Source organism: Chanodichthys erythropterus, chromosome 18, assembly GCF_024489055.1.
Source record: "Chanodichthys erythropterus isolate Z2021 chromosome 18, ASM2448905v1, whole genome shotgun sequence".
NCBI lineage: Eukaryota > Metazoa > Chordata > Actinopteri > Cypriniformes > Xenocyprididae > Chanodichthys > Chanodichthys erythropterus.
Window position 1 is genome coordinate 21085592 of NC_090238.1, and position 17511 is coordinate 21103102.

Sequence of the window (17511 nt, forward strand, 5' to 3'; positions counted from 1 at the left end):
TCTATACGTAGTCGCTCCACATATGCACTCAGTCAGGTGTATTAATACAGGCTCTTTAAAAGGCCTGCCGTGAGTGTGTTATACACAGGGCCTTCATTTCTCTCTCTGCTCATTTTGTTTTGGATTACTCTGCGCAACAGGCCTGATGAGATAAAAGTGAAGAGAGCATAAAAGACAGAAAAATAGGCCTACAGTATATGGATCTCACCCATGGAGAAAGCTGAAAAGGATAAATACTTGCTGAACAGAGGGCCAAAAAATGGTTTAAAGCAAGAGAGGAAACTTGCAGAGGGCCTAAAACAGAAGTGAGACAGAGAGAAAGCAATAGAGACGGACAAGAAAGGCGCTTGACTAATTTGAGTCATTTCCAGTGTTCATTTCAATGAATTGATTTAGTAACCAGTTCATGACTCTGATTCAGTTAGTTTGCATTGTCACTCAAATATTTTTGCAAAAGAGCACACTGTATACATTTAAAAAAATTTAAAAATAAATAAATAATTAAATTCAAATGATAATAATCTTATGTTCACTTATTAAAAAGCAATTTGGAATTAACAGATTCTTTAATTATGAACTTTTACTGTATTTTACTTCTTGCATTAATCATGTTAAAAATGTTGTTTGGTTAAAATGTTCCACCGTTTTAAAAAGAAAGAAAGAAAAGAAAGCCATATTAGAGGAAATATATATCAATTTAGATGGATTTTGAATATCAACAATTTTTTTTCTGGCCTGTGCTGGTGTTGAAACATGTTTCACGGGTTGAGAGTGATACTTTCATCTAGGAGCAAATGGCTGATACTTAGTCAGGAAGCTGTGAAAATGCCCTAAGAACAAAGACAAAATGTGAAGATATATTTTTTTTGTGGCTTTGTTTAATAAGAAGAGGCAGGTCAGGGAACGTCTCCAACTGGGTTTCCGGCCTATCTGGCAAATGGAAAGTGTGCAGGTGGGCTAGTGTTTTGTTTTATTCTATTTTTATTAGATGTTGTCGCCCTGAAGTCATTTAGGCACATGGCTGGTGTCGAACCCTTTTGTTCTCCTCATTATTTTTTAAAACACAATCTGAAACTGTAACCTGAGATATCAGAATTGATGTTTACCAGACTTCATTAATCATACAAGGCAAAAAAAAAAATTAAAATAAAGCAAAATCAAAGCCATTTTGAGTTTCCTTTCTAGTCTCTTTAGAATATCCCCACCCTCTGACCTACAGGGGGCGCCATTGACCATAATGACAGGCCAGTTCACTCTACTGGTGTCAGAGGTGTATACTGAGTTTGGTTATTTAAATTATTTAGGCAAATGAATGCCTTTTAGTTCTGATACAACCTTTTCTTGGTTTGAAAAATGAGGTTTGACATATGCCAGTAAATGGCTTCAAAATGAAACTTCATCTCACTGTTGAGAATTCAGTGTCATTCTATTTGCTGGAATCTTTAGCATTCTGTTTAGTTCATACTTCATTGAGACGGTCTACCTGTATGCACATGTTCCAGGAGTGCTGGTTTCCCCTGTTTAGGTGTGTGTGTGTTTGTATTTGTGTGTGGGCTTTGTACATGTTAAAACAGGCAATGATTTTACCCATTAGTGTGAAGATTAGCAACTTTCATTCATTCTTTTTGATTGTTTATTTTTTCTATTTGTAAAGCATCATAGGGCTATTTTACCATATGCATTTTAAGGCATTTGAAACTATTGTTGAAAATATTGTTTAATCAGATGTTTTTTGTAGTATTGGTAGCAATTAAATTATGGTTAATTATAGTTTTATAGTTTTTTTTTGTTGTTGTTTTTTTACAGCATGTGAACAGCATTTTCTCTATTTTGTGTGTTATTTTAGGAATCGCCGTCGGGTCGTCGGAAAGCGCTGGCCACCAGCTGCATTAACATGAAGCAGTATGCCAGTGCCATGCCCACGCAGACAGACGTCAAGCTCAAGTTCAAGCCGCTGTCCAAGAAAGTGGTTTCAGCAACGCTGCAGTTCTCCCTGTCCTGCATCTTCCTGCGAGAGGGCAAAGCCACGTAAGAGCAGCTCACTACATCATCCACACCTCCAAAACCAGCTGACAACACCCACCTTGAAGGAATGCTGCCACTTCAAATTACACTCTCATTCCTTTTCTCTTCACTCTCTGTGACTTTTCCTTTTGCCTCAGTGACATAGGAAGTGACAATACCTCACATTCCCAACATTCCTTTTCCTGGATCTCTCCCTCTCTCACCCCCCCTCTCCAGCCCTTCCTCTCTCTCTCTTTCCCTTTCTGATTTCAACCCATCTTTTTATGCACACCTGTGAGGTTGTTCTGTCTTGTTTTCGGGAATGTTCTGGCCAGGGTGGGACTTAGAGGCCAGAAGTTTAGAACTCGACAAACATGTGGAATAATCCATGCATAAAGCCACCAAGATTTCAAAATGAAAATTCTGTCGTGAATTACTCACCCTCATTGTCGTTCCACACCCATAAGACTTTCGTTCATCTTTAGAACACAAATGAAGATCTTTTTAATGACAGAAATTTAGTCCAAATTTTCTGAAGAGAATCGATCGCTTGTTATAATGAATAGATTTAATTTAGGCTTTTACTCGCATGTAAACATTGATCAGTGAACATAAGCAGAAGCTCAACCTAACTTAAATGATGCCAAGAGCAAACCTCTTCCGGAAGCTCAAACGTGCTGTATAACATACGAGACTGAATCTCATTTGAGCTTGAGGAAGAGGTTTGCTCTTGTGCGTTATTCAAGCGATCGATTCTATTCAGAAAAATTGGACTAAACCGCTCGTTTCATATGGATTATTTTTCTGATCTCTATATGAAGTTTTTGAAGCGTCAAAGTGTTAGTTACAAAGGCAGTCAATGGAAGGAAATCTGAGAGCATTCTGTCATTAAAAAGATGTTCATTTTCTTCTGAAGATAAACAAAAGTCTTACGAGTGTGGAACAGCATTGAGGGCGAGTAATTAATGACAGAATTTTCATTTTGGGGTGAACTAACCCTTTAAGTAAAATTTAGTAGAGAGACTGAACATACCTAGCTAGATTTCCTGCTAGATAGTATGCAAAAAGCAATATGTCAAATGAATTATATGTCTGAATAGAGAAAGTGTGCATTTGATGGACTAAAGTTGTGGTCACATTTACCATTGTTCAGCAAATTTTCATAGGAATACACACGATCAGGGCAGACAATTTGCCCATGCAGATTTCACAGCGGATTCACCACATTGACCAACAGAAAACTTCTTGGTTTAAAATTGACTTCTGTGTAAGCTGTGCTTCATATTTTGCTACATATTGACAACAGACAGTGAGCCATTTTGTATCTGCAAAGTTTTGAAATATTTCATTAAAGCTGCAGTCCATGATTTTTGGCCCTCTAGCGGTTAATAAACAGTACTGCACGCGTATTGCGGAAGAACATTGTAGCCGGAGCTACTTTTCTCCGTGTATGTCTATGGTGAGTCACGCAGTTACTGTGATACTCTGCGGCGGGTCCTACCAGTCCGGTCTGAAATAGTCCGAATATAAACACTTATTATAAGTTTACCATAATGATTCAGGGTAAGAAAAAAACACAGTTTGGAAAATGGATTCATGTTGTACATTCTCATTATATAATTTTTGTAAACCTTGAACACAAAAAAAGTTGCGGACAGCAGCTTTAATGTGACTGCATTTTAAAGGGTAAGTTCACCCAAAAATAAAAATTCTGTCATTAATAAGACCTTCGTTCATCTTCGGAAAACAAAAAAGAGATATTTTTAATGAATTCTGAGAGCTTTCTGTCCCTCCATAGAAACATCCAACTTAACTACCACTTTCAAGGTCCAGAAAGGTAGGAAAGACATCATTACTCCATGTGACTGGTTTAACCTCAATTTTATGAAAAGTTTTTTTTCTTTTTTTTTTCTTTTTTTTTTTCTTTTTTTTTTGTTTGTTTGTGCAAAAAAAAACATAATTTACCACTTTATTTACGAAAATATTGATCGGCAATGCGCATTCACAAGAGCATCACGACGCATACATTTTGTGTTCATGAAAAAGCTGACATTGTTACGTGAAGATGCTTTGGATAATATTAATTTGTAAATTAAGTGGTAAATTGTGTTTCTTTGAGCAAACAAAGCACTTGTGTTGCTTCATAAAACTGAGGTTAAACCATTGGTGTCACATGGAGTACTTTAATGATGTCTTTCCTATCTTTCTGGATCTTGAAAGTGGAAGTTGCGTTGGATCACTATGGAGGGATGAAGAAAACTCAGATTTCATTAAAAATATCTTCATTTGTGTTCCGAAGATGAACGAAGGTCTTATGGATGTGGAACGACACAAGGGTGAGTAGATAATGACAGAATTTTCATTTTTGGGTAAACTAACCCTTTAACTCCCTGCCTTTGACAGAATTTTCCAGCAATCCATGTTTTCATCGTTATATCGTAGGGGGCACTATTACACATCTTTTGAAAGCATGTAGAATCTCCAGATCAAACAACAGGCGAAGAAGCAGAAACAAGCTATAAAAGCATTTCTTATGCACATGTAAAATTATGCAATCTTGATACATTAAACAGCATATAAATCAAAACTACCTTACATTACTGAATGAAATGCCGACCCAGGAAGAGGTATAGGACTGTGCAAGCTTTGTGGATTGATGGAAGCAATCTACTCCATATATTTGATGGCAACTTTTTAATAATTAAAAAAAAAAAAAAAAAAAAAAACTGGTGGGAAAGAGTTATTATTGTACAAATTTTTTTTAATTACTTGACTGCAGTCGAGGATATATATGACCAGTGTTGGGCACCTTACTTTAAAAAAGTAATTAGTTATAGTTACTAATTACTTCTCACAAATAGTAATGGAGTTAGTAACTGAGTTACATCATTTTAAAAGTAACTAATTACCAGGGAAAGTAACTATTGCGTTACTTTAAAAAAAAAAAGAAAAAAAAAAGTCAAATAACTTGAATGCCCCCAATATTAAATTTAAGTCTAAGAATAAGTTATTCTTGATCCGACTCGTGACATGATCTGCTCTTGCTTATGAAATTTCTCTGTAATTCGTTTGATTACTCGTTACTGAAAAAAGTAACGCCGTTAGTAACGCCGTTTATTTATATCGCCGTTATTTCCATCACTGTATATGACCCATGCTGGCAAAATGAGTCTGAATGCACATGGGCTGATTACGGACTGCAGCCAAAACAATTCAAAAATGTCAATTTTGGTGGAATTTGAGGTTTCACAAAAATGAGTCCATTGAGCCCTCTTCTAGCGATCCAAATGCTTTAAATAGCAATTAAACATCTAAAAGTATCTTCATTTGAATGTTTTCTGAGAGGAGTATCTTTCTTTTGTCCATGAAAAATGCAATTTCTCTGCTCGCTTCACCACTTGTGTCCTAGTTTTGTATTGTTTTAAAGCGCAGCATTCCAACTTTGTGAATATTTATAAAGAATTTTTGATGGCATGAATCTGAACCAATGAAATGGGACTTTCAAACTCTTTTTTCAAACTTTTGCTGATGTAAACAAATCGGTCTTATTCGCGCTGACTGACAGATCCGAAGCGCTCGCACAAAGATGCCTCAACAGCGCCCGATTCCTATAGATATTTGGTTTTGATGAGGTATGGGCCAAATTAAGTGTTATTAACAGGGATTTTAAAGTATGGTTGCTAGGTGATTTTGTATTAGAACCTTCAGAAAACTTTAACTGTATTTTTCTCAAAATTGACTTTGGTGACTCTATCGACGTCAAACAGGAGTAGCTCAGTCATTTTTTGTTGGATTCCAACAAATCATACATCATTTTAAAGGTTTTTACATAGAGATTTTTGTGGCTCATTTTGTCAGCACGGGTCACATATAACAATTCTGCGATTGACACTTTGAGTGATTTTCTATTAGTTTGTATTTAAAATACAATTCATAGTTAGAAAGAAATACTTGAGGCAATTTCTATTTCTAATAATTTACAATTTTTTTTTCCTGGGTATTGTTGCTAAGAAAATTTCAGAAGATCAGAAATCAAATCCTGTTGGAGAACTTTGCCTAAGACATGAGCTGTTGCTCTTTGACATGCTTGTCACAACAAACAGAAGTCAGATTGAATATTTCCAGCCACTGGCCTTGAGAGTGTAAATATCTTTCCTTCACTCATCTCGCAATATCCATGCTTTCCCTCTTTTTTGCTTCTGATCTCTGCCTGCCTCTAAATAAAGGAGGCAAGAAGATTGTATGAGTGTATGTGATTTCTCCTTTGTACTATATGAGATATGTGTGTTTGTGTGGCTTTTGTGGCATGTGTGTGACAGAGGTTATGTGGCGGAAGTGTAACCGCTCTTAACCCATGGGAATCATGTCAACAGCACACAAATAAACCCCATTACATAAGTTCAAATAAGCTCCATGCCCGCCAGAGAAAGACTGGACCGCATTCATAAAGAAATGTGAGATAGACAGAGAGAACGAGAAAACGGGGACATTGGAAGGGAGAGAGGGAGTTAATCCTGGAGCGTTATCTCGCCGTGCTTGTGAATGCCCTGGCTGGAATGCATGTCCGTATTGCACTGCCTCTTATGAGCAGGACCATGAAGGGCATTCCCTTTACACAATCATCTCTCGCTCTCTCTATGTCAACCTGGCTTTCTTCTCTCCTTCCATCCATCTCCTTCAGTGTGACAAAATGTTTTTTACACAAACGCACAGTGAATGGAAGGCTATATTCACTTTTTACTAACGGTTTTCAGTGTTTTATGCAAGTCTGAAGGAGTTATCAAACAAATAAATGAACAATACTTAATCTGTTCTTAATTTAACTCTAGTTAAATCCATTTCAGATTCATTTTGTGCCAAAATAAGTGCAAAACAAGTCCTCGGATTCTGTCTAGGCCTGCAGTCCTAATGAGTACCGTGTGAAGTGTCTCATTTATGATAATTTCATTAGATTTATACTGAGCTTTTGTCTCTTTCTCTTTCTGTGTGTAGTGATGAAGATATGCAGAGTCTGGCCAGTCTGATGAGCATGAAGCAGGCTGATATCGGCAATCTGGATGATTTTGAAGAAGAGAATGAGGAAGATGAGGAGAACCGAGTGAACCAGGAGGAGAAGGCCGCCAAGATCACAGGTGAGACTTGCTTGATTTCATATGAAAACCCTTTACCAGTGGATCTGATAATTCTGTACAAACACAAAACCACCACAGAGATTTTCTGTTTCTAGTTTGTTTTTCTTTTTGTTCTGTTCATTTGTTTAATCTGTTCCAGTTCTAATTGTTTGCACAGTATTACACAGCAGTACAAATGCAGTGAAATGTAAGTTTTTCAGAAGTTTTTTTTTGTTTTGGTTTATTCTGTTCTATTTGTTGATATGTTCTATTTTATTGTTTCTTGTATTTTCATTTTTTTAATTGTTATTTTTCTTTTGTTTTATAATTATTAATTCTGTTATATACAGTAAATCTATTAATTTTTATATATTTTTTATGTCTTTTTGCTTTTTTCCCCTTGTTTTTTGTTTTGTTTTGTTTCTTCTTTTCTGTTTTTTCCCCCCTAGAATTTCCCAGATGTAGTTACTGAAGACTGTATGGTTCAGTTGTATAAAGTGTATAAGCCAGATATTTATTTCTTGATTGCAATTGAAGAACTAGAATAGATGTGTGTGGATTTTAGGTCCCTTGTAAATTTCAGCGTATCATTCTTCACTCTTAATTTCTTCAGTCTCAGTTCAGTTCATGTACAACTGTTTCATTTGAGCTACAGTTTATTTTTTCTTTTGTGGTTTAGTTTCTGTCTGCGTGTGCACATATGTGTGCATTTGCCTCTGCAAATGGAGACTTATTGTCCTTGTTTACATTGTTCTGTTTTTGGTCAAGTTTGTTTATTGGCTGCTTTTTTGTAGGTTTTCATACACATTGCACTGCTTGTTTATGATGTGTGTGATAAGGTCCATCCAACATATGTCCTATGAGTGTTTGTTTGCATTTGCATGTGCATATGTGTTTGTGTGTAAGATACTGTGATATAATCCAGCCCCCCATCACCCCTCAGACTGTGGAGTCTTAACATTAAGCCCAAGTGCTTTTATCCCTGTATAAGTGTATGTATGGAGCTCCTATGGAAATGCTTGAGTTGTTTATTCATTGTATGGGTTTAGCAATCTCTTTGTTGCCATAGCAATGCCGTCCGATCTGTTTTTAACAGTTTGTTAGAGCGAAGACACATTTCAGACTCTCAGAGACACACACACTGTATGTATTGTATACCTCTGATTGCATTATACAGGTTTGAGTGAGTATATGTTGTGCTGTTTGCAGAAATTGTGAGGCAGCTGAATGCTCTCAGCTCAATAGATGGAGATCCAGATGACTGCCTAAAGCAAGCAAATAAACCTGCCTCCTCTTCTGAAGGTCTTTCAGCTTTCACCTTCTTTCATTCTTTTGTTCACACTCTATCTCTTTCTTTCTCCTTCTCTCCTTTTTTTCCCATCCCTGTGGTTGTGTATTTGAGCATCTGTTAAGTTCAACAATATTTTTTTCCCCCACATGCTATATTTTTCTCCTTATTTAGCGTTCTTCATTTGTGATCTTGTGCCCTCGTTCCACTTTCTGCAGTTTGTAGTGAACCCAACTACGCACTGAAAAGCTTTGTTTCCATGACCATGGAGTTGATGATCCTGGAACACATGTCTTTAAAGATGCCTCTGGTCATGTGGTTGAGCGCTCTGATGGCCTAATATGGGCCAGGGTGCCATGGTGGTGGAGTGAACAGAGACGTCACACCTTTCTTATCACCTCAGAGAGCACTTCACTCTCACACCCTGCACACACACTGTTTTTTGGCCAGCTGGCTCATGTTGGGAGTAATGATTCAGAATGAAACCCTACATCGGCTCTGGATCTGAAGGATCTTGGTGCGGTTCACTTCAAAGTGCAGATGTCAACAATTTATTTATTGGTTATTTTTACCATAGTTTTGCTTTTTTTTTTTTTTTTTTTTTTAAAGGTTTCACCTGATAATTCATGTTTTATTGTCGTGGATTGTTTTTTTTTTTTTTTTTTTTTTTTTTTTTGGACTGATGAATGATGTTCTTTTTCCCTTTCTCTTCTGTTATCATTGTGGATGGATGTTGACGGTTTAGAGCTGATCAGTAAGTTGAACTTCCTGGATCAGGAGGACCAAGACCAGAGCAACATGAGCTCCAACCCCTTCGATGAACCTAATGACCCGGTTGACCTTAACCCTTTTGGTGACCCGGATGAGGATGGTAAGGAGTGACCCTTGACCCTTTGTGTGACCCCTTTGCCCCTTTATCAACAGGGCAGGTTGTACTCATTAACAATCTGAGATGTGTGTTGATGTATTAAGTGAAAAGGGAATGTTTACTGCAGCTGGATTTTGGAAAATCTTTAAGATAATATTTAATTATATAAATGCATTTGATACTAGGGATACTATCTTTACAACTGAATTGAATCAACAGCTGAACGTTGACACTATTTTCATTTTAGAGCTTCTGTACAAGCTGTTTTGAAACAATCTGTATTATATAAAGTGCTATATATGAAGGTGACTTGACTTGAAATTGAAGAAGTGACTTTTATAGTGCTGTAATCATGGGTTTAATTTAAATAATACAGTTGGGCATGTTTTGCATTGCTTGTGTATTTCTAGAACCATCTCCTGAGTCCCATGTGCGGCCCACTGTCAAAGATCATGAGCCTGTGTATGATCAGGACACCTCTTATCCCTCAAACCCATTTGATGAGACTGACACAGACCCGGATCCTTCTCAATATGGGAACCCGTTTGACGAACCTGAACCCGAGCCTGACCCCCAGCCTAAAATCTCTCCACCCAGAAGTAGCAAGAGGAAGAACGTCCGGCCAGTGGACATGAGCAAATACCTGTATGCCAACACAACCAGGACAGAGGAGGATGAGCTTGATGAGTAAGTCTAGGAATTCTGGGATACACTGTGGGACTATTTTAAGTGATTTTTTTTTTTTAATTGACAAAACATTTCAGTTCAGAAACACACAAAATTTGACCTCTGTTTGCTCTTCTATTGTTCATTAGTAGTACATGAGAGCGTGTGTGTGTGTGTGCGCGTCTGTGTGCGCATGTGTGTATGAGCGAAGGAGAAAAGCACTTGTCGGAAGAGAAGAAAGTGGTGAGCGAGTTCTTTCAGCAGGAACAAGGCGTCTGTTGTTCCCCACATTCTTTGGCCTTGTCTGTTCATCTCTGCATTTCTCTCGTCCCTCACTCACTCACAGTGCTCCAGCAGGGGCACGCGTTTCCAAACCTGACGTTATGTAGAGATAATGAAAGCAGAATGAAAAACTTTTTAGAACGACATATATTTAAAATAGAAATCTATTATAACAAGGGCTGTGGATTTAATGTGTTAATTAGTTTAAAAAATAGGTAAAAAATAGTGTGTTAAATTTTTTACGCATTTAACGCACTTGCCTCGCCCCAGACCTATGCAGGTCATTTGACATTACATAGTTGTTTGATGATTAATATGATGCAGGGCAACAACTCATTGTGTGATGAAGCCTAAAGAATGCAGTCATAAAGTCCCTACATTTCAAGATATGGGGGCAAAAATGCCCCTGTTTGAGTTTTTGTCTCATATTTAGATCATATACCACATGAGTAATAAGTGCAATATTACAGGAGTGCTGTTTTTGTTCTATAGCCTATATAATGAGAGCAATTGTAATTAATTTTATACAACAGTTCAGTTAATAAGTTAATATTGTGTTACTTTAGACACACTATTGTCTATTTTGTTCAATTTTGCTAATGAAAATATAAAGACAAAGCAGAACTGTTCATCTCCACGCAGTGCACAGCAGTGTTTCATGTCTGAATCCATGTTTTGAACGAACGAGCGAGTGAAACCAATGATTCAGCGGACCATTCGTAAAAGACTTGGACATGAAATGACGCTGCTCAGACCAATCGGTGTATGACATCAAAGTACAGCAAGAGAGATTCAGAAGCAAACAGCCGCCTGTTCGCTAATCGTGGTACTTTGATGTCATATACCGATTGGTCTGTGTAGCACCACTTCAAGTCCACAAGCCTGAAGTGAAGATAACCATTTAAGCTACTTCACTCCTGAATTAATCATTCGTTTGAGTCGACTGAATGAATGAACGATTTCATCATTAAGACATTTACCGCCACCTACTGGAAGTTTGTTTCTTACTTAAAGGTGCTCTAAGCGATCCTGGGTGGAGTAACTTCCTGTTGACGTTCGAAGTGTTGTCAAGCAAAACAGAGGCTAGCTAGACCCTCCCTCCTCCTCCTCCTCCTCCTCCTCCCCCTCCCCTCCGTGCTTCCTGAAACAGTCATGAACGCGCATTTAAAATCATTCTTGTCGGTTATTGGCTAGAGCATGTTTATTATGATTTGTGGTCCAGGCTACACCAGGTAGTTTTTGTTGCCGTTTTTGGAGCTTGTGGCGACTACAGAGACCGCGTTTTTTTACAGTGTGTTCAGGGGACAGGCAGCTAGCGGATAGTGAGGAGATGTTTCCTGTATGTGACAAAAATGTTTTGGCCTAAAAACGTGTGACATCACTTAGAGCACCTTTAAAGTCTAATTTTAAATAATTTCATATTTCCATATTAATAAAAATAAAGGTATAGTTCACACAAAAATGAAAATTCAGTCATCATTTACTCAACCTCATGGTCCAAAAGTTAATGTGTAAAAAATTCTATGTTGGATCGAATAAAATATTTCTTTCTGGAGCTACTTTTTGTAATGTCTATTTGATGCTTTACACAATGATGACTTCAAATGATCTTTTGGGAGTAGTTTCTCTGCCTAAATTGATGTGCGATTAAATTGCAATTAATTAATTAATTAATCGCCACATCATGTAATCAATTAGATTACAAATTTGAATCGCTTGACAGTCCTATTTCTAATATTATAATTGTCTTTACTGTCACTTTTAATGCATTATTGCTGAATAAAAGAATTGTCTTTCAAAAAATCTGACTGAAACTTTTGAAATATATGGTAAATATATTTGAAAGACAAAATATGTTAAATATACCTGTATTGTGTGAATATACTCAAATTTATTTATTTTTCTTAAAAAAAAGAAGCTAGAATTTATATAGATAAATATTTATTTATATAATAAATATTAATATTTATATCAATATTATATAATATTTAAAATGATATTTTTTTCTCAATTTTGTTGTCACAGGATTGGCTTTAAAAGGTTATACTGTACTTGAGACATATATATATTTTTTATAACTGATCTGACTCATATTGTCAAATATCTCTTATACCTTCTCTTTCTAATTTGCTTTCTATCTTTCTTTTTCTGTCTCTCGTCCTCTCTTTCACCTCTAGTTGTTTTGACTGCACTTTCCACTTCTTAACTTGTTTGCATTTCTGTCAGCTCTTTCCTACCTCTTTTCTCACTCTCTCTTGCTCTCTCGCTCTCTGTCTTTGTCCATAAGCTTGGAAGCTTGGGATACTTTGTCTTTAACCTTGTCTTTCAGCTGAATACCTGCTCAGTCTTTTCTCTTCATTGTGTGTGTGTTCATGTATGTGTGTCTGTGATGAGTGATGGACCTTTACACAGCAGTGTGTATTGATGCCAACGGACGTCTGTGTCCGCCTGTCAGTGAGCCCTCTGACGAGGCCATAGGTCAAAGTTCATAAGATGTGACCTCTGGAGCACCTGGTCCTTCTCGTAGTCAGCAGAGCGTTTTATTGGCTAATAATGTTCGCTGATGCCTCCTTTACCTGAAGACAGCCACACATACATGTAACAGACAGACAAGTGGAAAGGTGCAGAAAATCTAAATATTTTAAACTAACAAATTTTAATTGGTAATTACATGTTGAGTGAACAAAAACACAGCTATCCCATTTCTACTGTGATTCACCAATTTGCTTAAGCTTTATTGCTCATACAACAGTTTGTTCTCCCACTCTCAGATCAAACCCGTTCTATGAGCCCAGATCCTCCAGTGCAGACAGCAACACTTCAGATATGAGCACCAAACGCCGGGCCCCTCAGCCTCCTATTGCTGGACCCAACCCTGCTGTGGCCCCTGGAGGCCTCACACCAAAGACTTTAGCTCCAGAAGGAACATCTACTCCACCTGCCCTGGCACCCTCAGCTGTCACAGCTGTGATAGGGAGAGAGTTGGCCTCATCCTCGCCTAAGGTAAGTTGACTTTATTTCCAATAGAGTTTGGCATGTTGTTGTGCTATCAATGTGATGCACTAATAAGCATGAAAAAAAAAGTCAATCCAATAGTTAATTTTTTATTAGACTGAAATATTTTTATTTTGGTATTGAATGAAATGCATATCAGTTTTTACTGAGCTTGTCACATTGCATTGTGATGAAATGCTGTCTAAGATTATGACCACAAGGGTAGTTCACAGACCAGTCTACCTTTCGAAAAAGGCTTTATTTAGGTAATGCGCCTATGATGCTGTCCAAGTAGGCAGCTCAGTAGGTTTTGGAACACAGCTATACAAACTCCATTGATCTTTCTTTGGTAGATAAATACTAGCTTTCACTTTAAACTATATACTTCTTTGCCTGTATTTTTGAATACTTTATACTTTTAATGAGGGCTGCCCCCGGCTAAAGATCTTTCTAGTCAACTATTAGTCATTCATTTAAGCCATTAGTCAACTATTCGCACATTTATATTAACTAAATTACTTTAATATATACTGATGAGAATACTAAACCATAACGAGCGCTTAAAGGTGCTCTAAGTGCTCTAACATCTCCTCACTATCCGCTAGCTGCCTGTCCCCTGAACACACTGTAAAAAAACACGGTCTCTATAGTCGCCACAAGCTCCAAAAACGGCAATAAAAACAAACTGGTGTAGCCTGGACCACGAATCATAATAAACATGCTCCAGCCAATAACCGACAAGAATGATTTTAAATGCGCGTTCATGACTGTTTCAGGAAGCATGGGGGGGAGGGTGAGGAGGAGAGAGGGTCTAGCTAGCTTCTGTTTTGTTTGACAACACTTCGAACGTCAACAGGAAGTTACTCCACCCAGGATCACTTTGAGCACCTTTAACATATATATAAGCGTAATATAGCCTATTTTGCGCTCAAACGCACACATAAAGCTTGCCGCAAAACCCGCGGCAAAAGTAGCCTAATGATTATGAATTTGTCAGGAAAAAATAGCAAGTAGACATTTTAATTATTTATTAATAAACTACTGTTTTGAGTCAGTGTCAGCTGCAAAGATGAAGTTGACGATGCTGACTTGTATAGTATAGTCAGGAGAGAGTATTTCTTTTCTATTTGAATTGGTTTGTTTAAAAGTACACATTTCAAGCTCTCTATAGGTATATTTCTCATGTCTGTGAGGCAAGTAGCCTATATGCTAAGTTTCGGTTTATTTTTGTGATGCGCTCCAGTTCACGGAGACCGAGACGGCAGAAAGCGCATGCTGTTTGTTTTCTTTATTTTTACAAAGGCGCAATATTTTCTTGTTATTGTGAGTTTACACAAATAAAAGTAAACCCTTTAGTTTCTAATGATGTAATACTCTTATCTGTATGACCAAAAATTCCTGAATATATATAGTTGATTCCGCTGTTATCAGAAAAAATGCAAGTGATCGCACCGGCGCCTCCATGTCATGCAGTAAGCGCACTAATACTTCAGCTTCCACATTCCACACAAACACTTGGATATGTGCCTAATAATAGCACACAGTTATCTAGGTTAATGTTAGATCGAGCAGCCCTGTAAAATTGCTACTACTTACATGTTCAAATGATAAGCCATATTTGAGGTTGATGGATGATAGGTGAAGGATTGTATTTCCTGCCTGACATACTGTAATTAATCTTTTTATTAATTAAATCTCAGTTATAGAAAACTGCCAGTGATGATGTCACAAATATTTGCATACTGTCTTGTGATTGTGAGTTGTGAAACATCCAGATTTTTAATAGAAAGTAAATTGTAATTTGGGCATGTCATTTCCTTCAGGAAAAGGTAAATCTAGTTTTCATTTTGGTCACTCTGAAATAACTATATAATGTTATTAAATATTATATAGTTATTAAAAAAGTATAATTCAGTCACTCCTTTTTTCGAACAGTTCCACATTTCTTGTTTTCCCCTTTCATTTTACTTTTTGACATCCAGGACCACTCACTCCATCCCTCTCGTCTGCTTTCTGTCCTCTTCCTGCACGCTTCACTCTGAGCATTTGAATACAGGCATGTATTAGCTGCTCTGTAGGATCGTTATATATGCATTATGATTCTCTTCACTCAATGCTTTAGTGAGTCTAATTAACTGGCTCTGCAGTCCTTCTCTGGCTGAGGGTGTGGGGCGTAGGGTGCAGGGGGCGAAAGGAAGCCCACCGAGTGTGAATGAGAGCAAGGCGTCGGGCCGCTGCAGAGGGGCTTATACATGGCCAGATTAAATCCCCACAGGCCGAGTGTTTTTATTTACGCCTGCGAGTGTGTGCGTTATAATGTAGTCCATATTTAATTATAGCGAGGGGTTTATCACAGCACAGCACTTGTGTGTGTGTCCGCGCCTGAGAAGTCCTGCCCAACTTAAACATTTAATTACCCAAATTCAGTGGCCTGTGAGGAAACACACACACATAGATATCAGGAAAATAAGAACATCTCCTCAGGAAGTGGTCCAAGCTTCAGCTCATGGATATGTGGATCTGTGCTCTGAATTGTCCAGTGAGTACACCGCTGGACTCACAGCAGATCTGTCCGACTAAAACGTGAGTGATTGGTCCGTCAGAATGATTCTCAATGTTCGGTTTTTGATCAGAGATGTCACATATCCAGCAGAACCCCATTTATTCTGATCATGTGCTCCCTCGATCTCTATCCCACATGCACTTTGTATGGATTATGATTCCATTCTTTCAATGCATGCAGAGGTTGTTTCCTCTGAGTGTGGTGTATGAGATGACCTTAGCATGAAAAAAAGTCAAATGGGATTAGCTAGAGACACACATCCAGAATAAAGATACGGGGAAGCCCAAAGGCCTTGTTTATGACTTTTCTATGTGTGTTTATGTGTTTGCTGGAGGAACCCCCTCTCACACACGCAGACCTGAGGTGAGACAGAAGGTGCAGGTTGAAAAACAAATGAATAGGACACCGCGATAATCTCTGAAAACACAAAATAAATGGAAATGTTGAAACTGTTGAAAGTAGTTTTTGGATTAAAGCAGCCCCGAAGACACACACGTTCACAGAGGGAATCTGGGGGTGCGCACGGTAATGTCATCATGGTCTTGTAAACACAATCTGCTATAGATTTTAATATTTTCCAAAGGATGCTCCCTTCAGTTCATCGTCATTCTGCTAACACTGCCTAATATTTGAGCTTTGCAAACCTCAAAATGAATATCCCTTTTTTTTAATGTTTAAAACTTTTTTTTATTAGCACCAAACTAATGAATGCATCTTTTAAGTTTGTATTTGTATCCAGATTCATCTAGCTGACTTTTGTCTGGTAGCTACATGTAAAAGTGACAGTAAGTTTAGTAATTTTCACATTTTATTTTCAGGGATGAAAAGATCTAGATAACTGTACTTAGCTCTCAAGAACTTTGATATATTAGCATTTGAGGATGCTGTTTTTGAAATGGGTTGAAGAATTAATCTGGACGTATCAAGGAAGAGTGGAATAGGATGTCTTGGGCTGCGAAAGTAGAAAGGGATGTTCTGATTCACTAGTACATCTTTTTCTCCTCCTTTTTTATCTCCCTCGTTCCTCTGTCGTCGTTTGTCTTTTCCAGTGAAGCGATTTTACACCTCCCTGCTCACCCCTTTCTCCTCTCTGTCGTTTAACAGCAGTCTTCCACACAGGGACGCACTGATCTGCGGATTTTCATCAGTTCACGCTTCATAAATTATGGTCTGTATTTTAATATAAAGAAACGGCAAACGCAGTCACTGCAAAGCTCTTTAGATTTACATAAAGCCCTCCGGAGTGAGGCGGTACCGTCTTTAGGGCTAGTTCTCTCACAACCAAGACGAAAAACTCAAAGTTTTGACAAAGATGTTAGTAACTTTGTGCAGTCATGTTCACTTTAACTTGGGTTTTATTTTATCTGTCTTTTCCCTCGAAGAAACCGTGACTAAATAATTTAGCGCAGTAACCTTCCGTTTTCTCAGTTTTTATAAGTTTATGAAAAGGTTCTGAACTAGTAGAACTAATCACAAGACCAAATTAAATGATGGTATTCATGACCTGAGAGCCCACAGTGGGAGGGACAGGGCCAGGTTACACTTTCATTACACTTCTTTGTTTTCCACTTCCTCCGTCTGATTCAGACTGCAACATAGATAAATTAAAATTAAAGTGAATTAACATTATTTAATTGAGTTCGCAGATGGCAGTGGCATTTTTTAATTAGTTTGTGTGAACACTGGTGGGTTTTGACTCCACATGGTCATTTCATTGCTTCTGGTTCTTTTTCTC

The 17511-nt window shown here is 37.7% G+C and overlaps 1 protein-coding gene across 2 annotated transcripts in view; it reads left to right on the top strand.

Moving 5' to 3' along the window:
* The window catches only part of ehbp1 (EH domain binding protein 1), a 153409-nt gene that overhangs the window by 45937 nt on the left and 89961 nt on the right, over positions 1–17511 (top strand). For both annotated transcript variants that reach the window (XM_067366969.1, XM_067366970.1), the window contains exons 6-10: positions 1847–2028; positions 6997–7136; positions 9149–9274; positions 9682–9958; positions 12991–13222. In XM_067366969.1, the coding sequence (XP_067223070.1) occupies positions 1847–2028; positions 6997–7136; positions 9149–9274; positions 9682–9958; positions 12991–13222 (957 nt within the window). The remainder of the gene's footprint in view (positions 1–1846; positions 2029–6996; positions 7137–9148; positions 9275–9681; positions 9959–12990; positions 13223–17511) is intronic.